The sequence below is a fragment of the Bubalus kerabau genome, chromosome 4, assembly GCF_029407905.1.
Source record: "Bubalus kerabau isolate K-KA32 ecotype Philippines breed swamp buffalo chromosome 4, PCC_UOA_SB_1v2, whole genome shotgun sequence".
Taxonomy (NCBI): Eukaryota; Metazoa; Chordata; class Mammalia; order Artiodactyla; family Bovidae; genus Bubalus; species Bubalus kerabau.
This window is the reverse complement of record NC_073627.1, coordinates 101,883,608-101,896,208: the sequence shown is the minus strand read 5'-3', so window position 1 is coordinate 101,896,208 and position 12,601 is coordinate 101,883,608. Positions and strand designations below refer to the sequence as shown.

The following is a 12,601-nucleotide window of genomic DNA, read 5'->3' as shown; positions in this document are numbered from 1 at the left end:
TGCCAACGAACTATACACCCATACTGCTACAATATCTTCCCTTAAGGTAATCCAGTCCATAGCTTTTCAAAAGTACCAAGTCCACATTTAAACTGTACACACACACACACATACAAAGTGAATAATGAAAATGATATCAGACACACAGGTTCTTTTGATTCTTAAAGTGGTTTAGCTAGTTACACCAAGTTTTTAAAAATCCTACAGTCTTCCTAACTTGGCTTATTTTTAATCAGTGACGTCATCTGTGAATTCCCTTGTAAGAAAACCTATTTCTCTGACAGAGTGAAATACTTTGTGAATTGCCCGTTTTGTACATGAAAAGGCTGTTGAATACTAGGATGAACCACTGCATACTCTCCACTTCATTCCTCTGCCACAGAAATGTCAGCCTTACTGCACATGGGTACATATTTTGTGCAAATATCTATAAGTAAGTTTAAAATCTTTTGGATTTTAAATTGCAGGCTAAGGATTTCATTACAGCTCTTGCCAGTGAAGATGAAGGTGATACTGAGAGATGGAATAAATAAGAGGAGGGAAGTTTATCTATCATTATTTGATTCTTATAAATTTGATTATTCAGTAGCCCTCTGCACCACGCACTTCCCTGGCACAAGGAAATACCATGAGGAATAAGACAGAGTCCTTGACCTACAGTTTAGTGGGTGCAGAAAGCCAAGGAAATGGGCAATGGCAGTAATGTGGTAGGTTCTATGATAAAGATAAGCAGAAAGTGCTTTAGAAGCGTAGAGAAGGGGGCCCTAAGGCAGCCTTAACTGCTAAAAGAGGACACGAGGTGGACACTCAGCTCACTTCTAAAGCGTGAGTGCGAGTTTGCTGGGTCAAGACAAGTAAGTGCCTGTGGAATGAGTAGGAAGGCTTTCAGAAGGACCTCCTCAATGGCAAGAAGGCACAGCCCAGTGTGGATGTCTATTTCTTCATAGCATCTCAAAATATTCTGGACTCTAGTTTTTTCCTTGATGATACCATGGAAATACATGTAGGGCTGATTCAAAAAGAAGATTAAAGAGATAGAGTCCACAGGGAGCCACTGTGGGATCTGGGAAAAGGAGAAAAAGGAAAGGTCTGTACCTTAGTCACGTCTTCCTCCTGGTCTTCACACATGAACGTCCAGAGGTGGGGATGGAAATTATTTACTCTCTACAGTGTCCACTCACATTAGACTGTTACTATCCAAGAATGACAATTTGGTCTAGACCGTGCCTTAGTGCTTTCTAACATCCTAATCCATTTTTTCCCTTTCATAGTATATAACAAATACTTATCCATCTTGAAATGCTTTTCATAGATTTACATTTTAAGAATATTTTCTATAGAAATAATCCCTGAACAGTTTTAGAAGTAATGGTTGAAAAGTCCTACAGATGTAGCAGATGTTCAGGGTAGATGAACATCAAAGAACATTCAATTACTTTATGAATTCTTTTTTCTTTGTAGGGGAAGATAGATGAAGGGCAACATGGAGTCATTTAGAAAACGTACGCATGCACTGAAGGGAAAAATAATACAATGTTAATTCTACTACTTGACTTTTTTAGGTTCTCATATTTAAAAAAGGTCCGTTATCTAATCTATGTACTTGTTTTAGAAGTGAAGAAACCAGGGCCTGGAGTGCTAGCATGACTTTCTATCCCCTACAGCCGCTAGTTATAAAGCTGGGACTTGAACTCAGGAACTTAAAGCTTACCTGCTTCCTAATTTACTTTTTTCCTAAACCTTGCTACATGTTCTCTCTGAAGTTTAAACTGTTAAATCACTGCACATGTATCACAGATACAGTCCAGAATTTTTTTTTTTTTTTAAATCTTAGTGCAGGAAAATTAGCAAAACCTACCAAACATTTCATTAATACTATTCTGATGGCCCTTTATGACCCTTACAAAGCCTCAGTGATACGTTTTGTTATTGATTATCAATGTATTATGGGTTTTAGCACATTTAAAACAAAGTCAAGCAAACAGAATGCAAATGAAAATATCTGCTATTCCATATTACTATAATTAATAGAAGTAAATCTCCTCAACCAACTCAGTGAGATTTATATTTTTATATGGACAAACCATCCACAGCTATAGACCTATTCCTAACAAAGGTAGTCTTGTAAACAAGTGTATATTACCAACAGGATTATCAAGATACTGTGAGTCAGCAGTATTATATATGCATCCCCTAATTAAAGTATTATTTGCATACAGAAAGTAAAATACTGTAATAATAGTAAGGATGATAATCAATTCTGAGTGATTACCAATGACCTGTGTATAAACTGAAAAGCACCTAAAAAGAGAGGTATAGTGTTTGTTATATAATTTTCTTTGCTCAGATTCCAAGCTATTAGAGACACTATTCATTGCCTACAGAAGATTTCCTCTTGAACTGTTTCATGATAATCAGGAAGGACATTGTTGGGTCTACTTGAGTTTCAAGTCAGGAATGTTCTTTACTGCTGAAGCAAGCATTTCTATTTCAGAAATGCTTCATGGGCTTTCAGATGGTTAGCTAAATATACTTAGCATTTGAGTGTGTGCATTTCCCAACAATTGCTTTAGACAATGCTCACATATGCATACACTAAAATGCAACTTAAATAGCCCTAATATCATTTAAATATGATGCCTTTTTTGTAGGATTAGGAAAAATTAAAAACTGAGTTGTTATTTTTCAAGCACATGTGGATAAAGAAAACTTAATTACCAAAGTTAGACTCTTATTTCTCCATATTTACGTAACTAGTTTACAAGGCCATGCACATATCTATTAAATGGCATGACTTAATGATAGCCAGATAGATCCTAATGAAATACAACTTTAAAAAAGTAAGCATCTTGTTCATTCTGAGTAATAACAAATGTCACGTGATCTAGAAACGCAGTTGTCAACAAGCAATTTTCTGCTCTGACCCCACAGCAGGATGTCAACATATAGTTGTTTTCTGTAAAACATGTATTTTTTACTTTTTTCTTATTGTATTCTCTTTTGGTAATAAGTGCAGTACATAAGAAGCAAAGGGTACTAGCTCTTGCCTGCCTGGACTCACATGGGATCTTTTACTGTTCTGGGGCATGTGGGACCCTTGAGCTTTCAGGCCTTAGCTCTTACACAAGACACAAGTGATCAAATACAACAGGCTCCTTACCATACACACTGGTAAGATGGAGACTGAAACCATCAACTAAGATATTCTGGCCTTCAATCATTTGCTTTTTCAGCCATTGTAGGGAGTAGACAATTGAGAAGCGGTAATGATTAGGAAAAATAATGATTATCTTCATTCTTTCTAATTCTGAAAGAGGATAGGTAATTTAATGCACTAGGATTATAAACTTCTTCAACTTAACTTTTTTTTTTTTTTCCTCAGCCCTGGAATGTGATTGGAAAACACCCTCAGAAGAGAGCTAGTCAAAGGAGCAGGAGTCTTGAATCAAGAGAAGAGCTTTGGGAAAAGAAAAAAAAAAAAAAGATCTATTTGGAGAACAAAGGAATGCAGGTAGGAATAATTAATGTAAACCAATGAAAAGAGTTACAGGGGTAGGAAAAAGAAATAATGAAGATAAGATTGTCAGATTAAACATGTAAGCAAGAATCAAAATGAAGACATTCTCATCTAATTTTGAAGGTCAAGGTTATGGTGATGGATGGTGGTTTAGTTGCTAAGTCGTGTCCAACTCTTGAGACCCCATGGACCGTAGCCCACCAGACTCCTGTGTCCATAGGCATTCTCCAGGCAAGAATACTGGAGTGGGATGCCGTTTCCTTCTCCAGGGGATCTTACTGACACAGGAATCAAACTCAGGTCTCAAAGAGAAAAATTATCTTGCAGTAGAAGGAAGAGAGTAGCTTCACAGTAGCATTCTAAAAGATGACACACTACAAAGGAAAGCAGGAACACAGATTGAATTGCATGAAAATAAAATTTGGATTGGAAGAAAAATTGATATAAAGGAAGGTAATTCAGTCACTTAGAATATTATATATTTTTAGTTCAGGAAGAAGTTAGAGGAAAAATAATTACCGTGTTTTCTATCCAACTAAGCAGTGACCTAGGGGACAAAATCTTACATGTAATGGAGACAGATATAGGATTGAGAAAACAGTACAATAGAAAATATGGGTCAGTGTGGATTATTTGCATCCCACCTGTAGTCAAAGACACTAAGAAGGAAAATGGTACCTTGGATTTCCTCTTGGACACAGATGAGAATTCAATACTGAAGATGTGGAATAAGCATTAGAACAAAAATGGGAAAGGGAAAAAGTTCATCTTCTTCCTCTCTTTTCTTTCTTTGATCTTCAATTTTTAGCTACTTTTGCTAAATTTTGAGAAATAGCTACAGAACAAAATCTCAGTACTCGGGCAAGTTTAATAGTACAGTACTGGTATGGAGCAATTAATGATCTAATTTGCTTCGGATTATCTGCTTGCGAATGTAACAACGTCTCAACTGTCATGCAAAGAACTCATACTGTGTAAGCACCTCGGAAGATGGAGATTGGATCTATGCCTGCTGGGCAACAGAGTCTATACCACACACTGAATGAGCTCAGTCTTTCTTTATATTTTGTTCTAACACTAATGGATACATTTCTCCCCCCAGTGATTACTGGAAATATTTTTACCAAGATCAACCACATAGTGACCATGGAAGGATGATAAAATCCTTAAAAACAAGGCAGCCCCCAAGACTGCAACAGAGGCGTAGGGCAAACCTACCTTTTATAAAGAAGAATAGCTATGACAATGCAGATGATAAAGACCACCGCGAGCACAGGACCTACAACCCAAATCAAGCCTTCTTCTTCATCTGTGATTGGCTGTGGATCCAAATCCATTGACACAACAGGATCAGAGTAAGGGCTGGTTGCATACATCTTCTGAGGAAAAACAGAGTCTATGTTAGTTATAAAATAATGACTTTCTAGACAGTGTCTTTAGCATTAGAAGAAGCAAAGATTCAAGACATTATGGATTTGATGATAGCAGTTTTAAACTATTTAAAAGGTGGAGGGAAAGGAAGAAAAAAGGTTTTGCAATCTAAATTTCTTTATAAAGTTATTTCATAATAAAATAATTTTTGATGGTATTCATTTTCATAGATACCTTTTCACTGGGATCTATATATTGGAATAGTAAACGATCTTATGAAGTGTAAGTACCAGTAAATTAACCAGTCACAAAATATTCAATGAGCAACTTACATTGTGCCAATGTATTACATACAATATGAAAAATAAAAATATATAGTTCCAACTCAAGATATAATCACTAAGTAAATACTTACACAGCAAAATATAAGTATTTCATTAAATATTATATTATGAAATATATATTATACATTATATATTATATATAATATTTATATGTGCACTCTTAAGTATTGCACATTAAAGTCTAAAACGTCAAAAGAAAAGTTCAGTGTTCAAATTATATAGATGAAAGATATATGAAAGTGATAATATGGCTTTCTAGAACATAAAATTTTGAGGACTTAAAAGGATTTAGCCGTTTCTATATAATTTTATTACAGTACTGTTCAGAGGTTGATATGATTAGTCCCAATAGAAAACTGATAAAGAGAAAAGAAAAACCTTATACACTGTTGAGGGGAATGTAAATTGGCACAGCTCTTATAGAAAGTAGTTCTTGGTTCCTCCAAACGTTAAAAATAAAACTACCATATAACCCAGCAATCCCACTCCTAGGTTTACATCCAAAGAAAATGAAATCACTGTCTCAAAGAGATATCTGCACACTTGTGTTCTCTGCAATACACTCACAATATCTAACACATGGAAGCAACTTAAAAGTTTCTTTTGGATGAATGGACAAATAAAATGTGATTACATACACACAGATATACATATGTACTCAATGGGATATTATTTGGCCCTCAAAAGGAGAAAATCCTGCCAAGATCTTCAATGACAGGGATGAATCTGCAGGGTATTATGCTAAGCACAATAAGCCAGACAGAGAAATACACATTACAATATAAGTTCTGAGGATCTACTGTGCAGCAAGGTGACTAAAGAACACAGTATCATATACCTAAAAGTTACTGAGAGTAGATCTTAAACTTTCTCACCATACACACAAGAGAGTTACTTATCTTGATCTTGGTAATCATTCACAGTGTGTGTATATAAATCAATATATAAAATCATCACAGTGTACATTTTAAATATGTACCACTATATTTGGCAACTAGTTCTCAGTACCGTTGGAAAGATATATGCAAAAAAATTACTTGGTGAAGGAAGGGACTGAATATACATAAATTCTGCTTCTCTAATATCTAGTTTTGTTCTGTCCTATTTTAGATTATCTCAGAAGAAGATTCTCTTGATTCTGCCCCCCTTTAAAATACTGTCTTTTCCAATAGAGACCAGTCCACAGTCATGAGCTGCCCACATCTTAAGAATAATCTAACAGCTCATACAGCTCAAAAAGAAACAACCCAATAAACAAATGGGCAGAAGACCTAAATAGACATTTATCCAAAGAAGACATACAGATGACCAACAGGCATGCGAAAGGATGCTCAACATCACTAATTACTGGAGAAATGCAAGTCAAAACTACAATGAGCTATCACCTCACACTGATTGGAATGGCCATCATCAAAAAAATCTACAAATAATAAATGCTGGAAAGGGTGTGGAAAAGGGGAACCCTCTTACACTGTTGGTGGGAATGTGGATTGGAGTAGTCACTATGGAAAACAGTAAGGTGGTTCCATGGAAAACTAAAAATAGAATTACTATATGATCCAGCTGTCCCACTTCTTAATATTCAGAAAAAAACTATTTCAAAAAGACACATGCACCCCAGAGTCCATAGCAGCACTATTCACAATAGCCAAAACATGGAAACAAACAGCCTAATGTCCATCAACAGACGAATGGGTACAGAAGAAATGGTACATATATAATGGAATATTCAGTTCAGTCGCTCAGTCGTGTCCGACTCTCTGTGACCCCATGAATCGCAGCATGCCAGGCCTCCCTGTCCATCACAAACTCCCAGAGTTCACCCAAACTCATGTCCATCGAGTTGGTGATGCCATCCAGTCATCTCACTCAGCCATAAAAAGGAATGTGCTAAGTCACTTTAGTCGTGTCCGACTCTTTACAACCCCATGGACCGTAGCCCACCAGGCACCTCTGTCCATGGGATCTGCCAGGCAAGAATACTGGAGTGGGTTGCCATGCCCTTCTCCAGAAAAAGGAATGAAACAGTGCCATTTTCAGCAACATAGATGGACCTAGAGATTATTATACTAAGTGAAATAAGTCAGACAAAGTCAAATACCATATGATAACACTTATATGGAGAACCCAAAATATGACACAAATGAATCTATCTTTGAAGCAGAAATGGATTCACAGACACAGAGAACAGATTTGTGTTACCAAGGGGAGAAGAGGAGGGTTGGATGGGGAGTTTGGGGTTAGCCGATGCAAAGTATTACATTTAGAATGGATGGACAATAAGGTCTTACTGTATATAGCAGGGAACTATATTCAATCTCCTGGGATAAACCAAAATGAAACAGAATGTACTTATGTGTGTGTGTGTGTGTATACATATATACGTATGTATATGTACACTCACAACTGCCATTGCAAGAGACGCAGGTTCAATCCCGGGTTGGGAAGATGCCCTGGAGAAGGAGACGGCAACCTACTCCAGAAATCCCATGGACAGAGGAGCCTGGCAGGCTACAGTCCATGGGATCACAAAGGGTTAGACATGACTCAGCAACTAATCAACAACTCTCTCTCTCTCTATATATATATATACACACATATATATGTATACATATATTATGTAACTGAGGCACTAGATGTACAGCAGAAATTAATACAACAGTGTAAATCAACTATTATTTCAATTAAAAAGAAAACCTGTTTCTCCTCTTCTCACTCGAGCACCACCATAGATCCTCTTTTCTCATTTGCTAATCTCACCTTATATAGTTCTTACACATCCAGACACCTTTTCCAGATTAGCCACAGTTGACCAAGCCTTTTTAAAAAGCTTTTTCCTTTGTGACTGACCAGGGATTAAGTTCCAAATTAAACAGTTCATACAGCTTTATATCAAAGAAACAAACAACCCAATTAAAAAAGGGCAGAAGATCCAAATAGACATTTCCCCAAAGAAGACATACAGATGGCTACGAGGCACATGAAAAAAAATGCTCAACAGTGCTAATTAGTAGACACAAATCTTAACTAGAATGAGGTGTCACCTCACACCAATCAGAATGGCCATCATCAAAAAGTCTACAAATACACACTCCTATACTGGTTGGTAAGCACGTAAACTGCAGCCAGTGGAGAACAGAACTGTGGAGGGTCCTTAAAAAACTGAAAATAGAACTACCATGTAACACAGTGACCCTACTCTAAGACATTTATCCAGAGAAAAGTATAATTCAATAAAATACATACATGGCAATGTCTACTGCAGCACTATTTACGATAGCCAAGACATGTGAGTAACTTAAATGTTGCTGGATAAATTAATAAAGAATACATATATACACACATCAAAATATTACTCAAGCATAAAAAAGATCAAAATAATGCCATTTGCAGCAAAATGGCTGGACCTAGAGATCATACTGATCGAAGAAAGTTGGAAAGAGAAAGACAAATATCATATGATAATACTCCGTATGTGGAAGCTAATTAAAAAAAAAATTATACAAATGACCCTATTTAGAAAACAGAAATAGACTCACAGGCATAGGAAAAAGCCTACGGTTACCAAAGGGGAAAGAAGCAGGAGATGGATAAATTAGTTAGGGACTACTATATATAAAATAGATAACCAACAAAGACTTGGAACTCTACTCAATATCTTGTGATAATCTATAAGGGGAAATAATCTGAACTGGAATAGATACATGTAGGTATGTACAACAGAATCACTTTGCTATACAACTGAAACTAACACATTGTAAATTAGCTATTCTAGAATTAAAAAAATTAAAAATGCTCTACTTTGGTTCTCCTAATTCTATACTCAACAGATCCCTTCCTGATCTTTCCAACTGACTATGTCTTGTTAACTGTCTCTGAAAGCATTTTATGAGCCAGTATTCTTAAATTCTATTCTCTGCCATCTCTTTTTCACTCCTGTGTAGCAAGGTGATCCTAAGCTTTAACTTCCAACCACCATGTAGATCACTTCCCCATTAATGGTCCTTAACTTAGTAACTCTGCTAAGTCCCAGACCTTCATTTCCAAATTAAAATCCTGCTGCTGCTGCTAAGTCACTTCAGTCATGTCCGACTCTGTGTGACCCCATAGACGGCAGCCCACCAGGCTCCTCCGTCCCTGGGATTCTCCAGGCAAGAACACTGGAGTGGGTTGCCATTTCCTTCTCCAATGCATGAAAGTGAAAGTGAAGACACTCAGTCATATCCGACTCTGAGCGACCCGATGGACTGCAGCCTACCAGGCTCCTCAGTCCATGAGATTCTCCAGGCAAAAGAGTGCACTGGAGTGGGGTGCCATAAAATCCTAGAGATTCCTAAATCTATCCTCAAATTAAGAACTTCGGGTTATTTTTCTGCTTTCCAGATATACCCTCCTTTCGACTTGCTAATTTCTCTTTCCTCTCAACATCTAGGAATGAAAACTTAATGGTTTTATCTGATCAGTTCCCTCCAGTCTCAGCCCTCAGGTTGTCCTTCCACTGGCACAGTACCACTTTTCTCATTACCTCATTCATGCTCACCCAAACCATACCAAGTTCTTTCCATTAGAAGTCTCTACTGCCACTAGAGCTATTCTGCTGAACTGCAGCTGTAAACCCTTCAGGAGGCTCTCTGGTGATTCCTAAATAAAAATCAGATATCTTAGCATGAGTCTTAAGGGCCTCCACAATTTTTTTTTTTTTTTTTAACTTTACCACATATGACATCAGTTCAGTTCACTTCAGTCATTCAGTCGTGTCTGGCTCTCTGTGACCCCATGAACCGCAGCACGCTAGGCCTCTCTGTCCATCACCAATTCCCAGAGATTACCCAAACTCATGTCCATTCAGTCGGTGATGCCATCCAATCATCTCATCCTCTGTCGTCTCCTTCTCCTCCTGCCCTCAATCTTTCCCAGCATCAGGGTCCTTTCAAATGAGTCAGCTCTTCGCATCAGGTGGCTAAAGTACTGGAGTTTCAGCTTCAGCATCAGTCCTTCCAATGAACACCCACAACTGACCTCCTTCAGGATGGACTGGTTGGATCTCCTTGCAGTCCCAGGGACTCTCAAGAGTCTTCTCCAACACCATAGTTGAAAAGCATCAATTCTTCGGTGCTCAGCTTTCTTCACAGTCCAACTCTCGCACCCATACATAACTACTGGAAAAACCATAGCCTTGACTAGACGGACCTTTGTTGGCAAAGTAAAGTCTCTGCCTTTTAATATGCTATCTAGGTTGGTAATGACTTTCCTTCCAAGGAGTAAGCATCTTTTAATTTCATGGCTGCAATAACCATCTGCAGTGATTTTGGAGCCCCAAAAAATAAAGTCAGCCACTGTTTACCCATCTATTTGCCATGAAGTGATGGGACCAGATGCCATGATCTTAGTTTTCTGAATGTTGAGCTTTAAGCCAACTTTTTCACTGTCCTCTTTCACTTTCATCAAGAGGCTCTTCAGTTCTTCCTCACTTTCTGCCATAAGGGTGGTATCATCTGCATATCTGAGGTTATTGATATTTCTCCCACCAATCTTGATTCCAGCTTGTGTTTCATCCAGCCCAGTGTTTCTCATGATGTACTCTGCATATAAGTTGAATAAGCAGGGTGACAATATACAGCCTTGACGTACTCCTTTTCCTATTTGGAACCAGTCTGTTGTTTCATGTCCAGTTCTGACTGTTGCTTCCTGACCTGCATGCAGGTTTCTCAAGAGGCAGGTCAGGTGGTATGGTATTCCCATCTCTTTCAGAATTTTCCACAGTGTATTGTGATCCACACAGTCAAAGGTTTTGGCATAGTCAATAAGGCAGAAATAGATGTTTTTCTGGAACTCTCTTGCTTTAACATATTCTATAAAAATAGACGTCTTGCTACTACTACCAAAATGCTCTATTTTCTCTTTGGTATCTCCAGTTCCATAACATTTAGCTCCTGAAATTCAACTCATCTTCAACACCTCATTTAAATTTTGTCTCCGTTGAAGCTCTCTCTCCTTAACTGGAAATAATCAGTCATTTCACAAAGCATAAGTAAAGTAATTTTAACAATTTGAGGTAGTCCTATTTGTTTTTTAATGGTAGTGGTCAAAACACAAAGTATTGTGTTTTGATCTGTGTATATGCATTATTTTCTTTAATGAAACTATAAACTCCTTGAAGGTACAGATTTAGATATAATTTTTGTTTGTATGCTTAAAGCATCCAGTACAGAACTTTTGCATTTAGTGGGTTCCCAGAAAATCTTTGTTGAAGAAAATGCTCATTTTTGTCAAATGACTGACATTATTAAAACATGAGACAGTGTACTTATTTTTCTATGATCAGTAAATATACTTATTTTCAGTCTGCATTTTTAAAAAAGTAGGGCATATTTCTGAATTTAAGTAGGACAAGCTCAGCAGTCATTCTGGAGAATACATGCCCAATAAATGTATATATGCTAGTCTCCTTTCCCATTTTCCTCACTATGTCCAAGAAAAAGATTGACTTGACTTTCAGATTTTCTATTGGCATCAAACGATTAAAAACTCAATATACTCCAAACCTTCTTAGAAACAGATAAAAAAGGAAAGATATGTACAGTATAAGGATTTATACAAAGGACTTGGCAAATACATTCTATATGCAAGAAACATGATTCTTTATATAATTGTTTTGCTTTAAATTTTCCCCTATTTTGTAGGTCACATTCAAACTATTTGGGAGACTGAAGTAAGCAAAACTCTGTGATGTGAACTTCTCTACCAAGAGCCTTTGAGATAATAATCTTGGTTAGTCAAGACAGAAATCTAACCAGAGATTTTTCCCAAAGTGCGTCGATTTCCAACCCAAATCAGGAAACAAGAGACATGTGAAAATTAAAAGAAAAATGTAAAATTATACCAATCGTATGAAAAGCAGATTTGTTCAGTATGTGGGGGTAATGGAAAAGGCTAAATGTTAGTCATTCTAAACCAGTCCTTTGATACTCTTAATGAGGCAGTTAATTGGGGGACAGCTCATGCCACTGCTGGGAAGGTAGATATTTTCTGTATCCAAATTACCATCCCATCCTTTCATCACTTATGGAAATCTGGAGTGTACAAAAGACTGTATAAGCATTATATTAGTTGAGTGAACGTCTCTTCTAATAAATGCTGACATGAACACATAGAAAACAAAGGAAATACTGTTAGTTTTGAAAGTGATGTAGAAAAAGATGAAGAAAGGGGCAATTTAGACAATTTATATTTGGAAAGAAATGCTAATTATAAAATTTATTCATATGGTGATAATTTCCAATACTAGTAGAAACATTTGGGAGACATTAGAAACCAGAGTCTCTGACAGTGCATGATCTGATGAACTTCCTTTTCACTGGAGTCTCTG

General features: G+C 37.0%; 1 protein-coding gene across 2 annotated transcripts in view; it reads right to left on the bottom strand.

The window, feature by feature from the left end:
* Positions 1-12,601, bottom strand: part of PTPRD (protein tyrosine phosphatase receptor type D) — a 566,636-nt gene that overhangs the window by 141,145 nt on the left and 412,890 nt on the right. For both annotated transcript variants that reach the window (XM_055578085.1, XM_055578084.1), the window contains exon 20: positions 4,736-4,896. In XM_055578085.1, coding sequence (XP_055434060.1) covers positions 4,736-4,896 — 161 coding nt within the window. The remainder of the gene's footprint in view (positions 1-4,735; positions 4,897-12,601) is intronic.